This window comes from Mastomys coucha, unplaced genomic scaffold (genome assembly GCF_008632895.1).
Source record: "Mastomys coucha isolate ucsf_1 unplaced genomic scaffold, UCSF_Mcou_1 pScaffold13, whole genome shotgun sequence".
Classification (NCBI taxonomy): domain Eukaryota; kingdom Metazoa; phylum Chordata; class Mammalia; order Rodentia; family Muridae; genus Mastomys; species Mastomys coucha.
Genome location: NW_022196895.1, coordinates 20811520 through 20835709, shown reverse-complemented (window position 1 = coordinate 20835709; position 24190 = coordinate 20811520). Strand labels below are relative to the sequence as shown.

The following is a 24190-nucleotide window of genomic DNA, read 5'->3' as shown; positions in this document are numbered from 1 at the left end:
CCCGCGCCCGCCCCTCCATCGTGGCGAGCCCGTGGCGTCTGAGAACACGCGGAAAAGCGGATCGGTCTTGGCAGACCGGGCTCCGGAGCTGCACTGCGCGTGCGCCACGGTGCTAGCAGCGGGAGGCGGCGGTAATTACCGATTGTCCTGCTTGGAGGAGGCGCGGCAACCCGGGGCCGAGGGGTGGCCGGGCTCAGGATTCTGCCGCTGCTCCACGCCCCGTAAAGGCTTCTCGAAGACCGGAGCTGCGCGGGTTCCCAGCCCCCTCGGACCGCCCGCGGGGAACCGAACCTGCGCGCGGGGCCGGGCGGCGGGACACCAGGAGAGGTGAGTTCCGCAAGACCGCTACGGGGCGGCAGGACGGAGCCCCGCAGGCCCGGATCCACAGAGACGGCTGCTGGGACCAAGCCGGGCGACGGAGAAGGGATGCTTCGAGGGCCCCGCCTCACGCTCCAATAGCCCTGGATAGCTGCCCCTCCCAACTTGGGCCCCCCCCCCCCCCCGTATAGGTTTGGGAGCCCCAGACTAGCAACTTTTTGCGGTGGTTTAACTTTTCACCCTCAGGGAAGCTTACTAATATTGTTTCATTACAGAAGCCCTCATAAAGCAAGCTTTGTGCGCCTTTCGGTTTTCTCCACTACCTCCTTTTTCAAGGCCTCTTCTTGTGACTTGCTTGTTTCTTCCACACACAGAGACTTGGCCTGTGAGGAGATCCAGGGACCGGTCTCTGGCCCTCAGCATCTTACTTGGCTCAAGGCCAGATCTGCCCCACCCATCTGGTGACTCGCCTCTTTCTCCCCCTGGGAATGATTTTTTTTTTTTCATGAATCTTTTTGCCTATCACGTGAATTCTCAAAATGTGAGGCCCCAAAGATTGTTGGCAGGATTCTGGTTCTATATGGTTTTGTGTGCCACCATTTACCTGTGCACCTAGTATGATAATCAGCACTTGGGCAACAGAGGAGTTTAACAAGCACTTCCACTCTGAATTCATCCTCGCAAATAGATATTACTGGCTTTTCAGATGAGGTCATGAGTGTGAGAATGTGCCAAGGAACAGCTTGGAATAGGTAGTCTGTTTCCCAGTGCCCCTGTATAGTTCAAAATCCCTCAAAATCTTTATCTAGAGACATGTTGAAAATCCATCCAAAAATCTGACTAGACTAGACTAGACTAGACTGCTTCTGCTGAACTGGATTCTGCTTTTCAAGTTCCACTTGAAAAGTGGAGGTCAGGCCTTGAGTTCCAAACATTATCTGAGAAAATATTCTCTAGCTAATATGTAGCAACTGAAAAACAATGCTGTGTGTTTTTCAAGAAGCTTAATTTACTTGTTCAAAGAACTGTTGTGCAGTTATTCAGAAGAATTGGGAAATCTGGATGCACTGCCCAAAATCAGGTCTGATTCAGTGCTGAATGGGGGTGCAGAGATCTGGTGTGTGTGTGTGTGTGTGTGTGTGTGTGTGTGTGTTCCAGTGTTCCAGTGTTCCAGTCTGTTTGAAGATGGAATCACACAACAACAAACTTGGTAACGTTATGTCAGAAATAAGGAGCATGATGTGTGTCCAAAGAAAATGAAATCATTTTTTAAAAAAATTCAGATTGTCAGTTGAGACTGTTGTTTCTACTTTTTCTATTTGTAAAATGGTGGTGGCGGTGGTGGTAGTGGCAGTGGTGGTGGCAGTGGAAGTGGATTTGAGCTGTGGTTCTCAGGAAGAAGCTAATGGCGTGGCTGTGAGCACATGGTTCTTTCTCCTCCCCCTCCTCTTCCTCCTCCTCCTCCCCTCCTCCCCCTCCTCCTCCCCCTCCTCCTGAAGCTTTTGCAGGGTTAGTTAATTGTGTCTTTGCACATGACTGTGCTGCATGACTGTCCTAGATCTCCTTCAGGAGACCCCAAGCCCATAGTTGCCCATGTCTCCACAGTACCTCATGCTATCCTAGCCAGAACTAACAGTGCTGTGTGGATGATGGTGGTATAATTAGGCATCAGTTTTCAGCATGAAGTTTCTTAAATTGTTCTAGAAGTATGGTAAAGAATTTCCCCACCTATCTTTTCTAGGAAGGTGCAATGGCCACAAATGTATCTGTAATCATGATCTTGACCTTTGTTCTTTGGGTTACAAACCCCCTCCATGAACTACAATCAACAGCTGCTTTCTCTCAGACCACTGAGAAAATTAATTCAAATTGGGAATCTGGCATTAACGTTGACTTGGCAGTTATCATGCAGCGACACCATCTGCAGCAGCTATTCTACCGCTATGGAGAGAATGATTCCTTGTCAGTTGAAGGCTTCAGAAAATTGCTTCAGAACATAGGCATAGATAAGATTAAAAGAGTCCACATACACCATGACCATGAGCATCATCACTCTGACCATGAGCATCACTCTGACCATGAGCATCACTCTGACCATGAGCATCACTCTGACCATGAACATCACTCTGACCATGAGCATCATTCTGACCATGAGCATCATTCTGACCATGAGAATCACTCCTCTGACCATGAGCACCATTCCCACCGCAGCCACACCGCTGCTGGTAAAAACAATCGGAAAGCCTTTTGCCCGGACCTTGACTCTGATAATTCAAGCAAAAATCCTAGAAGCAGCCTAGGGAAAGGACCTCGCCCAGCAGAGCACATGAATGGTAGGAGGAACGTCAAGGAGAGTGCGAGCTCTAGTGAAGTAACCTCGGCGGTGTACAATGCTGTCTCTGAAGAAACTCGATTTCTAGAGACAATAGAGACTCCGAAACCTGGGAGACGCACCAAAGATGTAAACCCTTCTACTCCACCCAGCATCACAGAGAAGAGCCGAGTGGGCCGGCTAAGCCGGCTAGCTAGGAGGAAAAGCAACGAGTCCGTGAGTGAGCCCAGAAAGAGCTTTATGTATTCCAGAAACGCAAATGACAATATTCAGGAGGTAAGATCAATGCTGTGCAGTATTTAATGTGCCTGTTTGTCCCCCCTCCCAGGGGTGAATGTGAAATAAAAATAAAAGGTTGTTATAAAAAGAGGGAGCTTTTCTTCCTCCTCAGCAAGGCATTGGCTCAGTGTGCAGACTGTGTTGTAAACATCCTTGAGGACCAGCTCTGCAGGAGAATAGTGCTGCCTGCTGAGTTTTCCTAATAAAGGGTTCATTAGACTATAGAAAGATGCCAAGGTTAATTGTGGAGAAAGTGTTTAGGGGTGGATATTAATAAATAGACAGTGGGGGATCTGAAGAAGTTTTAGGGACCAGCACAGTTAAGGTGCTGACAACAAGAAGAGCGGCTCTCTGTCTCTCCTTGGCAGAAACAGCCAACAGTGACTTGTGAAGTGATTGAACTTGGAGCAACTTGGACCAAGAATGTCAGGTAGTAAGAGTCCCAGATCATGTGACTTTTCTAGACTAGACTTTCCAGCGCTACATAAATCACTTCGGTTGGTCAGTATCAGGCAACAACAGCAGCAAAAGTACTAGTCTCTAGTCTTTAATCAAAATGTAGGTACGTCGGTATGTGACCGTGAGGTTTGGAGTCATTGTAGGAATGGCCATAGCCCTGGTAACACTGGTGGTGAAGTCGTGAGTAGTGTTGGTGAACAACTGTGAGAGTCTGAAATGTGTTTGTAGATGAGAAATAGATACTTTAACCAGGTGAGCTTTGTTTTTTTGGAGGGGTGCTAAATTGCATGGAGGAGTTTCAAACTAAGCTTGCCATCCAATTAAACTGTTGAACGCATCTGCCTGCTGGGGCAGGTTTGTTTCATTTACCAGCATTGCCCTCTGCAAGAGTCATCGGTATAATTTAATAATCTCTCTTTGCAGAGAGTCACTCTGTCAGGCACGTAGACGGAGGAAACAGAGCTGAGTTTTTGCAAGCAGTGTCATAGCAGGAGGAGCAACGTGCCTTGGGCTTGTTGAGGCCAACTCAAAGAGCGTTAGTCCCAAAACCTATTTCTCAATCTCTAATGAACCCCATTTCGAAATTAAAGCTCATTTCCTTAATAACTTTCTACAATGAGTTAACAGGCTTGTGAATCTCCACTTATCCCCAAGCTTGTTCCACAGGAGGCTCTCTCCCTTGGAGAGTAACATACCATCATTGTGACATCGTATCTTCTTCGGGCTACTAGAAGCAAATTCCAAAGTGCTGAAAGCAGAGCTGGTTTTAACTGGCGTTAATGTTATCAGCAAAGTAGCTTTAGTAGAGTAAAGGTGATGAGTCAGACTAGATTTTAGAGTCTTCCAGTGGGAATTTCTGTCTGTGATTTTTTTTTCCCTCTTATTTTCTTCAGTGTTTCAATGCAACAAAGCTGCTGACATCCCATGGCATGAGCATCCAGGCTCTGTTGAATGCAACAGAGTTTAACTATCTCTGCCCAGCCATCATCAATCAAATTGATGCTCGGTCTTGTCTGATTCATACAGCAAGTGAGAAGAAGGCGGAAATCCCTCCAAAGACCTATTCTTTACAAATAGGTACAGTTGCTTCTTACATAAGAACAGTTTCTAGTGGATGCACTTATGTTGTACTTCTCTTTATATTTGAGACTATTTTTCATTGTGGCTCTAAATACAACATCTTAGCTGTTCTGTGACCTGAGTGCTCTGAATATACATTTTAAAAGCTGTTTGCCTCTTTTAAAAAGACATGTGGTGGGGGGGTGGGGGATAGTGTTGGCACTGGAGAGATGTCTCAGGGGTCGAGAGCACTGACTGCTCTTGCAAAGTACCTGGTTCAGTTCCTAGCACCCACCTGGTGCCTCACAACCATCTGTAACTCCAGTTCCTGGGAATCCGATGCTCTCTTGTGACCTCTTAGGGCTTCTGCATGCATGTGGTGCACAGACATACACACATGCATAAGATAAAATAAATACATTTTTAAGTAAATAAAGCCTTGTATGTTAGCAGCTGTGATCCCAGCCTTGGGGAAGCTAAGGAAGGGGGACTGTGAGTTCAAAGCTAGCCTACTCTATGTATGTATGCACTCTGTCTGTCATTAGGATAGCCTGCCTAAAATGTGTAGTCTTTGTGGGAGGCTTTCAGTACCTTTAATGTACTGAGAGAGAGAGAGAGAGAGAGAGAGAGAGAGAGAGAGAGAGAGAGAGAGACTATCTCAAAGGAAAGAAGGGTAATGGAGTGGGGAAGAAGAACACTATAATGAGGAAGAAGAAAGAAATACTTTTTAAAAATTGCTCACAAGGAAATAAGTGAATTCCTAGTTTGCTTCCCTCTCCTGTTTCATAGCTTAGCTGTTCTAAGAATGAAAGCAATCATTGGGTCCCAAGTAAGAGACAGTTCATCCTTGTACGTTTTTCTCTTCCTTTAACTCCCATTTGAAGATTTTTTTTTTTTTTTTTTTTTGCTGAAGCCAGGCATAGAAACACACACCTTTCATCCCAGCACTCTGGAAGCAGAGACAGGTGGGTCTGTGAGTTCCAGGCCAGCCTGATCTACGTAGTGAGACCCTATTTAGATTAGATTTACCCTTGATCTTGAAGTCTCTGTAGTTGTGTGTGAGGTTCTTCATCCGGACCTGCCCCAGGGTTATGTGAGGGTACCATGGTCCTAACCACCCCGAATTCAGCGGCTCTGTGTACATGCTGTCTAATGCCGTCGTGGGAAGCCTCTCGACTTATAAGTTACATGACTTTCCTTTGCTCTGATTTGTTTGCCAGCCTGGCTTGGCGGCTTCATAGCCATCTCCATCATCAGTTTCCTATCTCTGCTGGGAGTCATCTTGGTGCCACTCATGAACCGGGTATTTTTCAAGTTCCTGCTGAGCTTCCTCGTGGCGCTGGCTGTCGGGACTCTGAGTGGCGACGCTCTGTTACATCTTCTCCCGCATGTAAGTTCCAGGGCTGGTCCATCCCTGCTGTGGTTTATCATTACACATTGAAAGTGTGAGCATTGGCTGTGCGCTCGGGCTCTTGCTGTTGGTTATTTATCAGAGGTTAGAGACTCTGAAAAGTTGACTTTAGAGTATATTTGATAACAAGCACCATTGTTGTACATGGTGTAGGCACTTTGTCTTTGTTGTTTTGCTTTATCGCATGTGTCCGTTACTGACTCTACCAAGTTGGACTAAGCTTTTGAACCCATTAAAGGAGAGAGATCCTGCTTGGATCTGAAGCACTATGACAGCCGCCACAGTGGGAACTGCTTGCTTACCTGCTGTTGTCACAGACTGAAAGTGTGTGTGCCTCTCCTTGTATCCACGAAATTTGAGGTTTTCTTCAAAGTTGCATGTTTAGAGAGTCATTCTTCATGACCTGGATGACCATTTCAATAAACAGGCTCTATAGTCCCAGGCAGGAGATGTCTGGGGGTCCCATTTTTAATTTCTCTCAGAGGGTTGAGGATGTGGCTTACTGGTAGAGCACTTGCTGGAAATGAATAAAGCCCTAGCTTCTACACTACTACTAAAAAAGGAAAATTAGCCTAGAGGTTTATCAGTTTGGTAGAAAGGGGGGATTATTCCTTTCTAGAACACTGGCAATCTCATGTTGGATTCAAAATGAAAGCTATTCTGAGTGGCAGTCTCCCTGACTACCAAATGACAGGTGTTTAGGCATACCATCTGCAGGAAGTGGCCTGTGCGTATTGGGTAGCCCATGCTTTTGTGAGGATGCTGCACACCGGAGTAGTTTCCTGTCAAGTAGCATCGGCTAGTTACTGTTCCACTCTGCTGCAGGCTGCAGATGGAGTGCACAGGTTCTCAGATACTTGCAGGGCCCATCCCTGTGCACTGCCTGGGCTTCTCACAAGGCTGACCTGATGACCCTGATATGAGCCTTTCAAGTGGGACCTGTAAGTCATAGATACTGTGCATGTTAAGTCTCTGTTCATTGTGGCTATGGTAACTTGGCAGACATTGAGAATATTCTATTTCTAAGTTATGGTGTTCAGTTTGGAGTGTATCTGCTCTTATACCAAACAGACCCACCCTGTTAAGTGCATAGCAGATAGCAGTCACTAAGCTCTGGGTCACTAACTGCCCATTGTTCTCTTTATTTTTTTCAATGCCTTCTTAATTCTGAAGTCTTCCACTAATAGCTTAATTCTGAATTATGTCATATGCTGACACCTGCATTATGTCATATGCTTTCATCTGCATTATGTCATATGTTGGCCTAAGAAACCAGCAAATTAAAAGCTGTGTATCATTTCCCTTTTAGTCTCATGCAAGTCACCACCACAGTCATAGCCATGAAGAGCCAGCCATGGAAATGAAGAGAGGCCCCCTGTTCAGCCACCTGTCCGCTCAGAGCATAGAAGAAAGTTCCTATTTTGATTCCACATGGAAAGGTCTGACGGCTCTAGGGGGCTTATATTTCATGTTTCTCGTGGAACACGTACTCACACTGATCAAGCAATTTAAAGATAAGAAAAAGAAGGTAAGGCTACAGTTACAGAGGACCTGCTATGCATCAGGCACTCTGGCTGCCATTAGGATAGCCTGCCCAGAATGTGTAATCTTTGTGGGAGGCATTCTGTACTTTCAAGGTGCTTTGGACCCCAGAAGTATTCATATAGAACTTCTGTATCATGGTAACCCTAAAGGAGAAGCCCGCCTCCCTCCCTCCCTCCCTCGAAGCCTCCCTCTCTCCCTTCCTCCTTCCCTTGCTGCCTCCCTCCCTCCCTTCCTCCCTCCCTTAATGCCTGCCTGCCTTTTGTGCACATGTGTTTGAATAGAGACCAGAGGTTAACATCAGTCTTCCTCAATCACAACCCACTTATTTTTTGAGACAAGTGTATGCTGAACCTGAAGCTTGCCAGCTTGGCTAGAAAACCCTGGAGACCCTCATATCTCCATCTCCCTAGCAGTAGGATCACAGGCACACATTGTGCCTCAGTGCCCCTCAGTGTTAGGGGTTCTGGATATCTAAACTGAGGTCCTCATAGTTGCACAGCATTTACGTTGCCAACTCAGCCATCACCCAAGCCTCAACCATGACGTTTCCAATCTGCTTTATTCCTTGTAATTCTTGTGTATACATGCACACTCACCCAAAGCAAAAGCCTCGTATTAGCACAAATGCTATGGATACATCATCAGTATGTATTGGTGCTGTGATTAAGAAATGTCATTGGTTTTGAATTAATTGCTCTATAGCTGTGGTTCTGTTGTGTTTCGAAGGATACATAACTTACCAGCTTATCTTTTGCAAACTGCAAATACTACCTTCCAGGCATGAGGTGGTGTCCCTCTAACCTGATGTAAGCGGGCAGCTCAGTCAGAAGACTGGCAGAAGAGTTCTTGGGCTATGTGAGACCTGTCTCAAAAAATTTTAGATTAAAGCCAGATAAATGCTCTTCACCTGATTCAGAATTCTGGTGTGTGGGATGGGGTCTTGACTTCCATATCTGTTTTCTTTATGCCTATGCTGTATGTAGCTCATCTACATTTCCAATTTCAGATTTTTTTGGTTTCTCTAAAATTGAATGAGAGGTTACATACTTGTAGAGCTATTCTGCTGTTCTAAACATGGATGCTACTTTTGAAAACATTGCATGGACACCTTACATAAATTAGCTTTTTTTTTTTTTGTCAGAACTTGCCTTTGCAATTTTTAAAGGCATTCAGCTTCTGTGCTCACAGTCATTTCGAGTTTGAGCAACCTGTAATTAAGCTGTGCAATTATACAACCGGGGTAGCTGGCATGGAAAGTCTGAAAATGAAGCGTAGCTGGCTCTGCCTGGGCATCAGGCTCACGGTGGGAAACAAGCACCCTTGTGAACAGAAGTGTCACCTTCATCCTATGATTGTTCACCCTTAAGGATCTTACACTCAGAAAAATGTGTCGTGCTGAACGGTGACACACTCTTGTAAACCCGTGCTCAGGACTTGGAGGAAGGAGTATCGTGAGTTTAAGGCCAGCTTGAACTACAGAATGAATTTCATGGCAGTCTGAACAATATAGGGAGACTCTTGTTTCAGAAAAAAAAAAAAGATTAAAAGAATTATACAGTACAAATGTGAACTCTCTGTTTATCAGCCCTAAGATGAGAGGGAAATAAATAGTAACAACTTGCTCCTGAGCTGGGCATGATGTCATATGCCTGTGATCTTAGCACCTGGAAGATGCAGGCAGAAAGATTAAGGTCTTAGGGTCATCATCTGCATAGCAAGTTTGAAGCCAGCCTGGGCTATGTGGGTCTCAAGGGGCAACACAAAGAATAGCTTCTTGCTTTGTTTTTAATTTTTAAAATATTTACTTTATTTTATTATGTATATGAATGCTTTGCCTGCATGTATGTATATACAGCATATGTGTGCTTGGTGCCAGTGGAAATCAGAAGAAGGCATGAGATTCCCCAGGTCTAGAGTTACAGGTGGCTGTGAGCTACCATATAGATGCTGGGAATGCAACCCAGGTTCTCTGCAAGGGAAAAAGTTTTTAACCACCGAGCCAACTCTCCAGCTCAGCCATTTCATTTTAATGTCCAAAATCATGTTCCATGTGGCTATTTCCATTGCTATACTAAGACTGGTTCAAAGACACCCATATATATATACACATACATACATGTATGGATGGATATATACATATATTCATCCTTTGAAATTATTCTTAGCTTTAAAAATAAGATCATGGAGCTAGAGAGCACATAACGAGTATATACTGTCTTAAAGAAGACCCACGTTTGTTTTCCAGTGTCCATGTGGGGCAGCTTCCAGTCACCTGCAACTATAGCTCAAGGGAATCTTACACCCTCTTCTGGTGTCTGCAGGCACCTGCACTCATGTACACATAGCTACACACATACACGTAATTAGAAAAAGTAAAAATAAGAATATTTTTAAATTTGCTCATTTTTTACTTAGACGATACTTGGAATTTGTTTTGTGAGGTTTTAGTTAATTTTAAGTGTACTCATTTATTTGTTTATTTACTCATTTATTTTTTGAGACAGAATGTCTTTGTGTAGCCTCTGGCTGTCTACACTTTATAGTCCTCTAGCTGGCCTTGAACTCAGAGATTTGCCTGTTTCTGCCTCCTGTGTGCTAGGAATAAAGGTGTGTGCTACCACTGCCCAGTGGGGTTTTTCTGTTTTTTTTTTTTTTTCCAAATGTCCAAAACTGTAATTTGTTAATATCTTTATATCAATTAGTTTCAATTTTTTAATTATGTTTCTGTGGGGGAGGCACATGAATGCCAGGACACACACAGGAAAGGGGACAGCTTGCTGTAGCCGTTCACCACGTGGGTCCCAGGGAAAGAACTCAGGTCATCAAGCTTGGCAGAAAGTGTCTTCCATCCACTGTGCTTTCTCATCAGCCCTAGTTTTCAATTTTTACCTAAATTTTACCTGACCATCCTTTAACCTGGCACTCTATACCTTGAGATTCTAAAAGGCAGGCTGTTATGCAAAATACAGCAGTTTATTTTCCAACTGTAGCTCTCTAGTGAACTGTGAGCTATGTGTTGTGCCAGTATCTTTAAGTGCAGCAGTGATGTGATCTTCATACTGCTGTGGATTGCCACAGGCAAGCTGAGCATCTCTTTTAAGACATCCAGTAGAATGTAATATAAGCATTGAAGACCCAGGGTGTCTGTGTGCTGTGCAGTTCCCTCTGTCTGTACTGTGTCCAGCACATAGCAGATGATGTGCCCCTCATGGAGCAGAGGAATCATGAAGCACATGAAACAGCGAAACTACCCCAGATAGCCTTCACCAAGCTTCGGAAACATTAGCTAAATGTTCCCATTTAGGTTTCAATGTTGGATTTGTTTTTTAAGAGCATTCAGGTCTTAGTGTTATGTCTTAATTTCTTTTCTCCCTCTCAAAGATAAATAAACAAACAAACAAACAAACAAAAAAGTTCAGTATATGTCATGGCTGCCAGAAGCTAGTTAGCCCTTACTTACCATAAGAGGGCATTTTCCTTGAGTAGGTGTAGTAGCCTGTGGAGTTGGAATTCCAGTTAGGGTTACTGCTCATGCTCAACCTGTGTATTTAAACCTTTAAAGCAGTTCAGCATCACATATCCTTCCAACCAGTGAGAGCTACAGCTCCTCTCACTGGGAACCAGCGATCATTGTGACACCCCTCATCCGTTTCTAGATCCAGCCATGGCATATTAAATATGTCCACAGTCTTTCTTTCTTCCCCCTGCCCCCAGCCATTTTTGCTGCTGTTGTAGTCCAGTCCTAGTTACCTCCCTCTCAGAGTAGAAAAGTCACCTCCTACCCGGCCTGTTCACATAACTTCCATTCTCCCATCTGCTCTGTTTACACAGAGCAGGCAGTGCTCTACAGCTCTGCTCAGAGTCCTCCAGTGACTTCCCATTGCTTTCTAGACAGAGAGCACTCCCAGCATGCTCTGTGTTACCTGACTTCCTTCAGCTGCAGCTTCCACTCTTCTAACCCAGCCACCCTGGAGAGAGGCCTCTCGGGCTATCATGAGTTTCTTTTAGCTCCAGAAGAGAGCTGGATCTTTGCTGTTTGAGAACCTTCTCTCACACTTAAAAAACTACCTGGATACTGCCTCTCCATCCTTCACTCCAGAGTCTGGCTCACCCTTACTTACATTGAGGTTTTACTGCTGCGTTTTTAAAGAGCCCATCCTGAAAGTCCTTCAGGTCCTGTTGTTATACTCTAAGAGCACCCTGTGGGTTTTTTTTTCATGTAATGTATCATCAATGATTACAAGCAAAGAACTGTGTACTCCTCATCGTCGTGAAGCCCCAGTCCTCTGGGTAACAGCTACAGGGTAGCGGCAGTAGTGACTAGGTGTGTCTTGCTCATGTACATAAATGTAATGCAAATAATATAATTTATGATAATTTCTATAATTAAAGTATTATCTTCCGCATAAGTAGATAAAGCGCAGGCTCGTCTGTTCTGTGGGACCTCTGCAACATAAATGTTGCACAGACTCACATAGGGAACCTAGCCCTTGGAGTGGTCAGTAAACTCAGTAATAGTCAATTCCTGAGGCCCACGCCCAGTCCCAGGACACAGGGAGGGTGATATAGACAGAGTGCCATGCAGCCTTGGCTACTGATGGAAACCCTGTCTCAAAGCTGGGAGAGAGTGGGGTCGGGGGAGAGTGAAAGAAAAAAGGAAATAAGGAAATTCTGAAGGAATGCTCATGGTAGACTGCTTGCCTGACATGCATGAAGACCTGAGTTCTATCCCTGTCACCACACAAAAATGTACAAGAAAGGAAGACTGTTTTTAAGAAAGATTAAGATTTTTTTTAAATAGATAATTTCAAGGCTAGATAATAAATATTTCAAAGTAAAACATGAGGAGTAGAGAGATGGCCCATGGTTAAGAGCACTTGTTGCTCCTACAGAAGACTGGTGCTTAGGTCTCAGAATTCAAGTCAGGTAGCCCCAGTGCCCCTACCCGGCCTCTCTGGGCACACATGTATACAGACTCATACATGAAAACTAAATCTTTTTTTTTAATGTTATTGGTGTTTTATTAGGGATACGTACATTAGTCTGTATAACAAAAATGTATGAAAAATATGGGTTTCAGTGTCCAAGAAGTGACCCAGCAGTAAGCAAGCCTGAAGGAAATGGCGGTAATTGGCCCCCAGTTCGTAACAGGTATTTTGTGGGTTTTAACGTATGGGTGAATCACCCCAGGATCTAATTAAAGTCCACATTCTGCAGCATTGCCAGGGCCCGTGTGTCTCTAACCCTGACCACTTGAGTCCATCCTGCCGTAGCTGGAGTAGGGCTGCACAGGAAGAGTAACTGTGGTTAGTCTGACGCAGGCCTTCTCTTCCTTTCGACAGTTGTTATGGCCAAAAGTCCACACTGTGCTAAACATGCATGTAGTGGCCCCGTCCTTGGATGGCGTTTGTTTCAGTCTAGGTTGCCTTTTCTGTGTCTTTGGTTTACCTGGTTTTTGGTTGGCTGTGGTGCTCAGGATTGAGACCCCAGGTCCCACGTATGTTAGGCAAGTGCTCTAGCGCTGAACCACAGGCCCAGCTGTATTGAAAGCTGTCCACAGAAGCAAATCAACTCTTTCAAAATGTTGTTTGTGCTGGCTGTTTCAGAATCAAAAGAAACCTGAAAATGATGAGGATGTGGAGAGCAAGAAGCAGCTATCCAAATACGAATCTCAGCTTTCCACAAATGAAGAGAAGGCGGATCCAGGTGAACGTAAGTCTTTCAGTACTCAGACCAGGTGATGCTGGGACACGGGGCACCAGGGACCATTTGGGAGCGACAGGGCTATGACCTTTCATTTGTTTGTTTCCTAAAGTACCTCGTGGTTTTTAAAAATTATCTCTAGAGTGCTCAGATGAGGATCTCCGGTGTGTGCTGGGAGCCACCTGAGAGGCAGGATTCGAGTGTCTAAGGCGTGGCTTACCTAGCAGGTAGTTCTCTGCAGGCTTGGGATCCTCAGGGTGGCTGGTGCCCAGGAAGTGAGCATGGAGCCTTCTCGAGAAGACACTGTAAACTTTGGAAAGGCGGCGGGAGTAGAGGGCACATGTAGCAGAATCCCAGGTACTCAGGGTGTGGGTACCTGTACAAGGCCCCATGCAGGATAGTCTCCCAAGGACACTCGGTACATGTGGGACTGTTTATTCCCTACAAAATACAGAACGGAATTCATGTGAGCAGGTGTTGGCTGTAGCCAAAGAAAAAGGGTCTGTGTGCCGAAGGCCTTCCTCCACACCTCTCACTGAGTCATGAGAAGCTGTCGTAAGAAATCACTGCTGGAGGGTTCCTGTGTGATTATCTATGTCATGAATTCTTTCCCTGGGGAAATAGAAACAGATGCTTGCTCTCCCCACCTGCCCAGGACCAGGCATCAGTGACAAACCCAAGTATTTATTTCACCAGAGCCTAACTTGGAGAATCAATGAGCTTCTAATAGTAGCATGGGCTGCCCCAAGGCAGCCATACCACCCACGAGTCTCAGCCAGTGTAGACGATGAACTGCTCATAGCTGCGTAGACAGAGTCTCCCTTCTGTTCACCTTCTACCCTCCATTTATTCCACTAGCTCCAGATGGTAAGGCCAGGGGCAGTTAGGGCAGAGTAACATTCCCCTGGCTGGCATCTCCTGCTGTGAGGGACTGTCAGCTATCAAGGGGCTCTATTTTGAGGGTCTTAGCTTCAAGCCACAGTGTTTGTTCCCGGAGCTATGCCTCCAGGAACTTGGCGTGAACCAATGACACTGTGCTCTCACTTCCTTCTGAAGTGAGGTCATGCGAGACCATGGTGAGTGCTGCTTTGCATCACCTTGAGTTCTGGGGAAATCTTAATGGGCCGTGAGTCTTCGGGAAGGAAGTACCCTTGTTACACGCAGACTAGCGAACTTCCTCTTAGCTGATGGAAGAGACTTGTGTTTCTTTGCTCTCCACTCACTGAGTGTCGCAATGTTAAGAATAGTTTTAGAAATGTTCACAAATTCATACTCTATCACTAGAGTCAACTTAAACTTGTTGAAGGCAGCTGTTTTGTAATGTGTCCCCATATCCCCAGGGCCTGTGAGAACAGATGGTACAGCCAGGCCTGGGGTCACAGCATTAGGATCTCCAGACAGGAGGATTGGGAGTGCGAGGCCTGGGCTACATAGCAAAACTATAAAACAAATAAACAACCCAGAATACTTAGCACAGGATAGGAGCTCAACAGGTAAGCTACTGGCTAAGGATGAGAACCTGCAGTTTGTCAGTAAGTTCCCCCTGCATTTTCTAACATGTTATCCACTGGCTGGTTTTGTTTGTCAATTTGACACAAGCTGGAGTTATCACAGAGAAAGGAGCCTCCCTTGAGGAAATGCATCCATGAGATCCAGCTGTAAGGCATTTTCTCAATTAGTGATCAAGGGTGGGAGGGCCCATTGTGGGTGGTGCCATCCCTGGGCTGGTAGCCTTGAGTTCTATAAGAAAGCAATCTGAGCAAGCCAGGGGAAGCAAGCCAGTAAGCAGCACCCTTCCATGACCTCTGCATTCGCTCCTGCCTCCGAGTTCCTGCCCTGTGTGAGCTCCTGTCCTGACTTCCTTGGTAATAAACAGCAATGTGGAAGTAAAAGCTGAATAAACCCTTTCCTCCCCACTTTGCTTCTTGGTCATGATGTTTTGTGAGGGAATATAAACTCTGACTAAGGCTGCTTTTCTCTAAATAGTAAATAAAACACGTTGACTCTTCTTTCTGTAGGTCCTTCTTCAGTGTTCTGAATGGTCTTCAGTGACATTTGTAAGGATAGGAGCAGCAGGTCAGGATGCTTCCCAGCAAACTGGCAGCAGTGCACCGGACAGAGGGCAGCCTTACTGTTCCCCTCTCCTTTGTCCAAGCAGATAACTGTTTGCTGTGGGCAGCAGCCACAAGCCCAGCCAACAGATATTTCCTAGTGATGATGATAGAGTAAGAAAGATTATTTTGCTGTTACTGGTTTCCTTCCATTTAGTCATCTAATGAACAGGAAGTCAGCTGATAGGGCTACACTTTTTTCTTTGTTGTTTTTTGTTTTCTGTGACAGGGTTTTTCTGTGTAGCCCTAGCTGTCCTGGAACATCTCTGTAGACCAGGCTGGCCTCCAGCTCACAGAGATCCACCTGCCTCTGCCTCCCAAGTGCTGAGATTAAAGGCTTGCACCACCACAGCACAGCATGATTTTTTTTTTTTTTTAATGAGAAGAAAAGCTCATCTTTTCAAATACAAGGAGGTAGAAGATCTTAAGGGATAATCAGAAGGGCAATTATGGAAGACTTGATATCCCAAATTATTTCATTCAAAGGATGCAGCTCAATTGGTAGCTCTTGCCTAGCAATGCATGAATGCCTGGGTTCCATTCTCAGCACCTCATAGAAACAGGCTTTATACAAGGCTGTAATCACAGCATTTGACAAGTGGCGACATCAGGACTTCCAAAGACATCCTCTGCTACATACCAATCCAAAGGCTAGCCTAGGCTATGTGGACCCTATCTCATAAAACCAAAGTAAAAGTAAGCTCTGAGCCTGGCTGTTGGTGGCACTGGATGGACCCCTGCCTTCCCAAGCCTGGGCCCCTCCCCCACTGACCCTTCTGCTCTTGGCAGCTGGGAAGAGGATCTTCTCCTCCACCAAGATCTGTGCCTGCCCCGTGACTGTGGTGCTCTATGGAGTGGCCTTGATGAGACTGAAAATGTTAATTTTCCCAGCTTTAAAAATCATACAGGAGCAGCAAGGGAAGCTTTAAACTGTGTTTAACCACACGCATCCCTTTCTGGTAACTGTGTGGAAGTCACTGTCGCAGCTCACAAGAAAGACACAAGTCTGACTGGCTGACAAGAGGAAAAACAGAGAATAGCGTATCTGACATGGACTGAGTTTCAAATGGGCTGTGGATAGTTATAACAGAATTTGATTTTTTCAGTTCCAATTTGTGAAAGACCTATACATCCACTGTTACTAGTGATCACAACAGTTTAGAGATGTATAATTGGACAGAAATGTCAGAGAGAGTGAATGAATAAGCAAAAAACCCCACTAGTTTTTTACCACTTTGAGAACAGTCATATTCTAATGATTTTTAAACCAACATGCATTACAATTCTGAAATTTTTCCTGTAATTAAAAAAAAAAAAATGAGTCAAGACGGGCGATGGTGGCGCACACCTTTAATCCCAGCACTTGGGAAGCAGAGGCAGGTGGATTTCTGAGGCCATCCTGGTCTACAGAGCGAGTTCCAGGGCAGCCAAGGCTATACAGAGAAACCCTGTCTCGAAACCCCCCCACATGGCAGCTCACAACTGTCTACAACTTCAGTTCCAAGGGATCTGACACCCTTGCACAGACACCCTTACAGGCCAAACAACAATGCACATAAAATAAATGAATAAATCATTTTTTTAAAAATAAGTATAATTTAAAAATTAAGTTTAAAAATAAACCCCTGTGTCTTACAAGATAGAATCTCAATATCACTGTGTTGCTGGGACTAATCTTGGGTCTCTAAGCTCATATAACCCTCCCTCAGCCTCTTCAGTGCTACAGTTAATGCACTTGAAACCCATCCTTAATACATGATATATTTCACATTTGAAGAACTCTCTAGAGCCTGTTGGCATTCCTCATGAACTGCAGGTCTGAGAGCTACTGGTCCTGAGATAATTGGTCATCAGTGGGAACATCTGAACTGCGTTCAGGAACACCAACAGATTGAGTCTCACTGTTCTCTGTATTTATCCCTAGGACCTGAAAGCTATCTGCGAGCGGACTCCCAGGAGCCCTCCCCCTTTGATTCCCAGCAGCCAACGATGTTGGAAGAGGAAGAGGTCATGATAGCCCATGCACACCCACAAGAAGTCTACAATGAATACGTGCCCAGGGGCTGCAAGAACAAGTGCCACTCACACTTTCATGACACGCTGGGCCAGTCCGATGACCTCATCCACCACCACCATGACTACCATCACATTTTGCACCACCACCACCACCAGAACCACCACCCCCACAGCCACAGCCAGCGCTACTCTCGAGAGGAGCTGAAGGATGCTGGCATTGCCACGTTGGCCTGGATGGTGATCATGGGCGATGGGCTACACAATTTCAGTGACGGCCTTGCTATTGGTATGCCGATACGTAGCTGGTATTACCCTGGAAATAGGACATTAAATGTTCTCTCAATTTTAACAAAAAAAAAAAAATAGGTTGGTTTACGTGAGGATGTTGACTTCCAAAATTATTTGTCTACTCTGTGACAATGAAGTGCTTAGTAAATGTGGGCTAAAAATCAGTCTCAGACCTGTGCTCCACCTCTTGCATAAGTTATGCTTATCAATAGCTGTACTTAGGCTGGGCTCTAACTCAGGGGAAAAGCACTTACACAGCATGCAAAAGCCCTGCGTGTGAGCCCTTGCATCAAACACACGAAGGTTGCTCTTCATCTTTGAGTTCTGTTTTTTTTTTTTTTTTTCCAAGACAGGGTTTCTCTGTGTGGCCCTGGCTGTCCTGGAACTCACTCTGTAGACCAGGCTGGCCTCGAACTCAAAAATCCATCTGCCTCTGCCTCCCAAGTGCTGGGATTAAAGGCGTGTGCCACCACCACCACCACCCGGCCCATCTTTGAGTTCTTGAGATCGGGGTTTACATATGAATGGCAGTTCTTGCCTCATAAACTACCATGAATGCATGAAACCTCATGAATGCATGCAAGCCTGGGTTCCAGACCCCAATGTGAAAGTACTGGGAAGTAGGAAGCAGAGGCCGCTGGAGAGCAGAGAGGCAGTGCTGCATTTCAGCCAGGCCTTGGCCCACTGGTGGCTGCTTAGGCTGACATTAGGGAGGAATGTCCCCATGTGCAGCTGGTGGATGAGAGGTCAGCCGACTCAGCTTATTGAATGGGAGGGGCTCTGTCTTGAGTCTCCTTGTGGAGAGGTAAAAGAATGCATGTCCACAAGTCTGATGGCATCGTGAATTCCTCCGAGGCCAGTGAAAGGCTTATGTACCACCTACTGCAGGGGGCTTTCAGCTAACCTCCTTTACATTCTCAGCTCAGGTTTGTAGATGCTGACTCATTGCTAGACAACTGAGCCTTTTCTTCCCCTGCTGCGGATGCCTGTGCTGCCCAGGAGCATCTAGGCCCAGTGAGATGTGCTCTGAGATTCCTCATACAGAAGATAGGGTTGAGGCCAGTGAGACAGACAGCCTGGGGGGGTGGGGGAGAAGCCCTTGCCACCAAACCTGCTTGTCTGACTCAGTCCCTCAAATCCACATGGGAAGAAAAGAGCACCAGCTCCCACAAGCCATCCTCTGACCTCACAAGTGCCATGGTCACACACAAGTAAAATAATTTTTTATTTTTATTTATTTATTTATTTATTTGTACCAGGTCTCTCTATGTAGCTCTGGCTCACTTGGAGGCCCCTATGTAGACCAGGCTGGCCCTAGAACTCACAGAGGTCCTCCTGCCTCTTCCTCCTGGGTACTATAAGTAAATGCATAGGCCACTATGCCCAGTTTGTTTTTTTAAGTAAGAAGGTGGAGGCTGAGCTAGGAAGGTGGTATTTATGCACAGAGTAATGTCCTTGTTTTCCCATCATCTCTGTGTACTGACAGGCTTTCAGGGCCTCAAACTAACCTTTGCCGACTTCATTTACACAGGCGCTGCCTTCACGGAGGGTTTGTCCAGTGGGCTAAGCACCTCTGTCGCTGTGTTCTGTCACGAACTGCCTCATGAACTAGGTAAGAGGAGTGTGTGGGCAGCCTTTGCTGTGGGGCTGAACCACGCTGCTGTCACTGCTGGTTAAGGAACACTCTAGCAGGCTGCTCCATAGCCGAGGCCTTCCCTCCCGGCATCCGCTCACCAAACTGCCCTTCTTTCTCGCTGGACACAAATTTGTTTGCAGCCAGAATTCTGACCCTACAAGTGCATAATGCCTGTGTGGGTCCAGCTATACCTGGGTCCCTTCTGTATTCTTCCTTTCTATGTTGGCACACTGGGGACATGAGTAGCTGGGGTCCTACAAGTGCACGTTCATGACTGTCATCCCACCACTTGGGAGGTAAAGGCAGGAGGATCAGGAGTTCAAGGTCATCCTCATCCACATTGTTTGAGACCAGCCTGGGCTAAGTGAGACCCTGCTTCCCAAAACCCAAATAAGCCAGAACTACAGCATGTATGGGAATACCTCTTAAATTAAATCAGGAAGTTAGGAAAGAGGCTCTAGCTTGTGTGGTAGTAGCACACTTGCCTAGAGTACATGACAACCTAGATTTAGTCTCCAGTACCACCTAAGAGATAGGAGTAGGTCGACACTTACTGGGTAAGAGCACTTGTGCCAGCCTGAGGACCTGAGTTCAAATCCCAGCACTCTGTGTTCCCAGAACCCCAGTGCTTGAGGGGGATGGAGACAGGAGGGTCACTGGACTTACTGACTGCTGGGCTAGCTCAGGGTTCAGAAAGGGACTGCCTCGGAGGGTAAAGTAGAAAATGGCAGCAGGAAGTCTTAGAGCTGAAAGGAAGGAGTTGGTGATGGGCACTTCTCGTTTTACTACAGTTTGAAACCTTCCTCCATAGTTTGGATCCCAGTTCATGTTTCTTCTCATGGGCATACGTTCATTCGCAAACACTCAGACAGTTTTCACTTTTGTTCCTTGGCACACACCTCCCTCAACATTCAGAAGGCCTCCCTTCTACCTGGTGCATGCTGTGTCTCTGTTTGTTCCCTATTCTTAGTCCTCCCTGCCCTGTGAGGCTCTTAACCATTTCCATCTCCATGGCTCAATGGCATTAGATGTTGCCTTTGTCAGTTACTAACCATTCATTCAAGTCCACACCACCCCTCCCTCTTTTGCCAGGTGTTTTATTGTTGTTTGTTTTAGTGTTTCTAAGATTGGATCTCATGTCGTCTAGGTGAGCCGTAAGCTCACCATGTAGCTAGGACAGCTAAGCTGCTGCTCCCGCCTGCAGCTGCAGTGTCTACCCCCTTAAAGACAGTGCAAGAATACAGCAGTGTCTACCCCCTTAGAGACAGTGTAAGAATACAGCAGTGTCTACCCCCTTAGAGACAGTGCAAGAATACAGCAGGGAAATATGCATTCACTCACCCACCCCCTTAGAGACAGTGCAAGAATACAGCAGTGTCTACCCCCTTAGAGACAGTGCAAGAATACAGCAGGGGAAATATGCATTCATTCACCATCACTGACACAGAGGAAGTCTTCAGACAGTATTGCATGAAATTCTTAAGTTTGTAAAACGGCTGGAGCCTGCTAATGCTGCTCTAGTCCTGGATATTTTATTTCTTTTTATTCCCCTGGGAAAAGATCAATTTTTTTTTCTATATCTGAAAAATCTTTTAGATATGTGTCAAAATCATCTTCAATGACTTTGTCCTTGTTTTTTTGTTTGTTTGTTTTCTGTTAAAGGTGACTTTGCTGTTTTGCTGAAGGCTGGCATGACTGTCAAGCAGGCTGTGCTCTATAATGCCCTGTCAGCCATGTTGGCCTATCTTGGAATGGCAACAGGGATATTCATTGGGCATTATGCAGAAAATGTTTCTATGTGGATATTTGCACTCACTGCTGGCTTGTTCATGTATGTTGCTCTGGTTGACATGGTAAGTTTCCAACAAGTCAGAGGGCATTGACTAAATAAAACAAGTGTGCAACAAAAGTCCTGTAGGGTCTGGGGAAATGGCTTGGCTGTTAAGAGCACACACTACTCATCCATAGGACCAAGGTTTGGTTTCCAGCACCCACGTCCTGTGATTCAACCCCACGCAGCTCCATCGCCAGGGATCCAACCCCCATTATAGGCAATGCACAAACACAAACCCACATACACATAAATAAAATTTATCTTTTTTTAACTAAAAAAAAAAATCATTGCAAAAATTGTGTTAATTCTAGTGGTGAGACGGGATTGTGGATCCAGAAGGATGGCACTTAAAATTGTAGGTGCCCTCTGAGCTCATTATCTTTTCTTAGTTTCCATTTATACACCTTTCTCCTACCTAAGGGTTACCAAGAAACATATGAAAACTCCTCCCTTTGTAGAATCAGGCCCTGGATTGTCTATAAACTGACAGTAAGCCCAGCCCAGGCCACGTGTTGTCAACAGGCTACACTTAAAATGCCCTTATTGACAAAGTGAAACTCCCTTGTCCACCTAATCCCCCTAAAGCAGTCTTCTTGCTACACTTGCATTCTGTGTGGTGTGAGAGCCACCTCTGCATCAGAAGTGAACCTTAGACCTGCTGGCAGTACCTGAAGCAGGGAAGCCAGTGGCACCTTTCACTCAACAGTGGGTGAATGTTTACCTGCTTGGAACCAGTCGTCATTGTCCTAGTCAGCTGCTAAGGCATGCTCAGTGCCCTACCAGAGTCACTGCACGTAGTCAGTCAAGTCCTAGGACAAAGACCAGTCCTTTATCCAGCCCCAAGTCACACTGTCCTTCAGATTCTCTGGTTTGTCTGTTCTGAAAGCTAAACTGTTGCTTCTGCCTCTTTTAGGTGCCTGAGATGTTGCACAATGATGCTAGTGATCATGGATGCAGCCGTTGGGGATATTTCTTCCTGCAGAATGCTGGGATACTTCTCGGTTTTGGAATTATGTTACTCATTTCCATATTTGAGCATAAAATTGTGTTTCGTATAAATTTCTAGTTAGGTTCTAAACCGTAGAACAGCTTAGAGAAGTATTGCTGTTTATAGTTCGAGTAGATGGTAGAAATACGTTCATATGCTGTGATTCACAGCATTTAAAACTAGTGCATTTTGCAATTTTTCTATCAAATTTTGCCATTTCTTATGCTTATAAAGTCAGTCCCATTGGGTAACATAAAGGTACGTTTTAATATTTAAGTTATTCTGTTTTGGAAATGTAAGTCCTATGTGCGATCCACCAATATCACTCAGCTTACTGTATGTTTTGGCATGCCATGTTCTGTATATTTTAGAGAAAGTGTCTTTAATGCTCTTCTGTACAGCTTTAGCATTAGTTCCCCTCTGGAGTTGGGCCCCTGTTCGTGGTGAGAAAGAATGGGCACAAAGTCCAAGACACCAACAGTTCACATTGAGTGTAGTCAGGAAATAGGAGAACAGGAGGATTGGGGAGGTGTATATTGCTTCAACAGGTCACAAGATTGGTTATAATGTAGAGAGGGGAAATTCTAGATGTGTTTTAAAGGGGCATGTTTAGTTCAGAGCACATTCGTGAACATCTGTCAAATTGTTAATGTTCCTGTAAAACAAGTAGCACTTTTGATACACTTCATCTGGTTGTACATTTGTATGATAGAGAAGTCTAAATATGTTAATACAAGCAATGTGTCACTTGGCTAAGAAATGAGGATTTTAAATCTGTGTGTGGAGATGGGCCAAATGAGTAACTAGTGTGTCACTAAAAGACTTGGTTTTCACCGTAGTAAGTGGCACTTGAAGTTGTGTGAATGTTCTGGTTGTCTAGGCTCCCAGATGACAAGTATTAAAACCTTGATCCACGAGAGGACGTCAAGACCTGTTCTGAAAATGTTTTGACTTCTTGGATTCAGAAAGCACTTAGCTCTGTCTCTCTCTCAGTGCTTTAAAATGTCATTGTGAACAACTGTCCTTTGGTGTATGACACTGTAGATACATTAGGGCTGTCTGTAGCACTGTCTGGATGTTTCTTTCTTAAAAAATTAAAGTGTCAACTCAGTGTCAGGCATTGTTCTCTTGTCTTCTTCCGGTCTTGGCCACAGTCAGGCATGCAGCTGAGGAGTGCTGCATCTGTTTCACTGTCTTCAGAACTTCTTTATCTTTAACAAGATGAAAACTAGACCCATTAAAAACTTCCAGCCTGACATAGTGGCACATGCCATTAATCTCAGCACTTGGGAGTCAGAGGCAGCAAGATCCCTGTAAATACAAGCTTGGACCCTGTCTCAATGCAGAACTTCTCCACATCTCCTCCTGCCCACCCTGATAATAGTTCTCCTTCATTTCTATAAAGTTGAGATATCTGAGGACTGGAGAGATGGAGCTGGGTAGGAGCCCTTACTGTTAAGCACAGTAGGAGGAGTTCACAGCCCCAGTACCCTTACAGAAAGGCAGGCAGTGTACTCCTGTGTAACCCTGGCAGTGCAAGGGCCAGAGACAGCAAGATTACTAGGGTTTGCTGGCCATCAGCCTAGCCAAAAAAAAGTCCAGTAAGACACTAATACAGGCCTCCACACACACATGTACATATTTACATACATGTGTGCCAAAAATTACAGTGTCTAGTAGTTGTGCTTTGAATGAGAAATGACCCCTATACACTCATATTTGAACAATGGTGATGTGTTTAAATGGCTGGTGATGCCTTTTGGGATGATTGTGAAGGAAGTGGGGTACTCAAGGTAAACCCTGAGTTTCTCTGCTGGTTTGCTCTCTGCTTGCTTCCTGAGTGAAGATGCAAATATGACTGACACAGTGTGACACCCAGCCTCCAGTTTCTATCACCAAACCTTCCCTGCCTCTGACCATGTCCCCCCAGGACCCCCTGATAGACTCCATCCCTCTGGCACTCAGCCAGAATCAACCCTTCCTCCAGTAAGTTGATTTTTCCCCCCTCTGGGTAGTTTATCACAACAGAAAAGTAAGATATCGTTCTTTTATGTAATAATCTAGATTAAAATATACCAGCCAGTGTACTTATATATTGCTTAATTGTACAGCCTTACTCAGTTTTCTGAATTCTTGATTTCAAAGGACATTTTAAAGAACCATGATCCATAGTTTGACCCCAGCTTTCTCTGACTTTGGAGGGGAAGGTAG

The 24190-nt window shown here is 45.3% G+C and overlaps 1 protein-coding gene across 2 annotated transcripts; it reads left to right on the top strand.

The window, feature by feature from the left end:
• The first annotated feature begins 191 nt into the window (after positions 1–191).
• Positions 192–23095, top strand: Slc39a6 (solute carrier family 39 member 6). Of its 2 annotated transcripts, none has more exons than XM_031365148.1 (10): positions 192–327; positions 2060–2926; positions 4282–4465; positions 5668–5837; positions 7168–7386; positions 13010–13115; positions 17142–17519; positions 19053–19133; positions 20820–21010; positions 21905–23094. In XM_031365148.1, exons 2-10 carry the CDS (start codon positions 2069–2071, stop codon positions 22055–22057), a joined length of 2340 nt encoding a protein of 779 aa, XP_031221008.1. In that variant the 5' UTR covers positions 192–327; positions 2060–2068; the 3' UTR covers positions 22058–23094. The 2 variants fall into 2 exon arrangements, with proteins under 2 accessions (XP_031221008.1, XP_031221009.1); XM_031365149.1 differs by having other exon boundaries at positions 322–424; positions 21905–23095.
• Positions 23096–24190: the final 1095 nt, after the last annotated feature.

Bases quoted from the DNA above. Each gene is read 5' to 3' on its own strand.
- Slc39a6 (XM_031365149.1), top strand. From the start codon at position 2,069: ATGGCCACAAATGTATCTGTAATCATGATCTTGACCTTTGTTCTTTGG. The intron at 13,116-17,141 runs GTAAGTCTTTCA...ATTTATCCCTAG, and splicing joins GAAGGCGGATCCAGGTGAAC to GACCTGAAAGCTATCTGCGA. The intron at 21,011-21,904 runs GTAAGTTTCCAA...TGCCTCTTTTAG, and splicing joins ATGTTGCTCTGGTTGACATG to GTGCCTGAGATGTTGCACAA.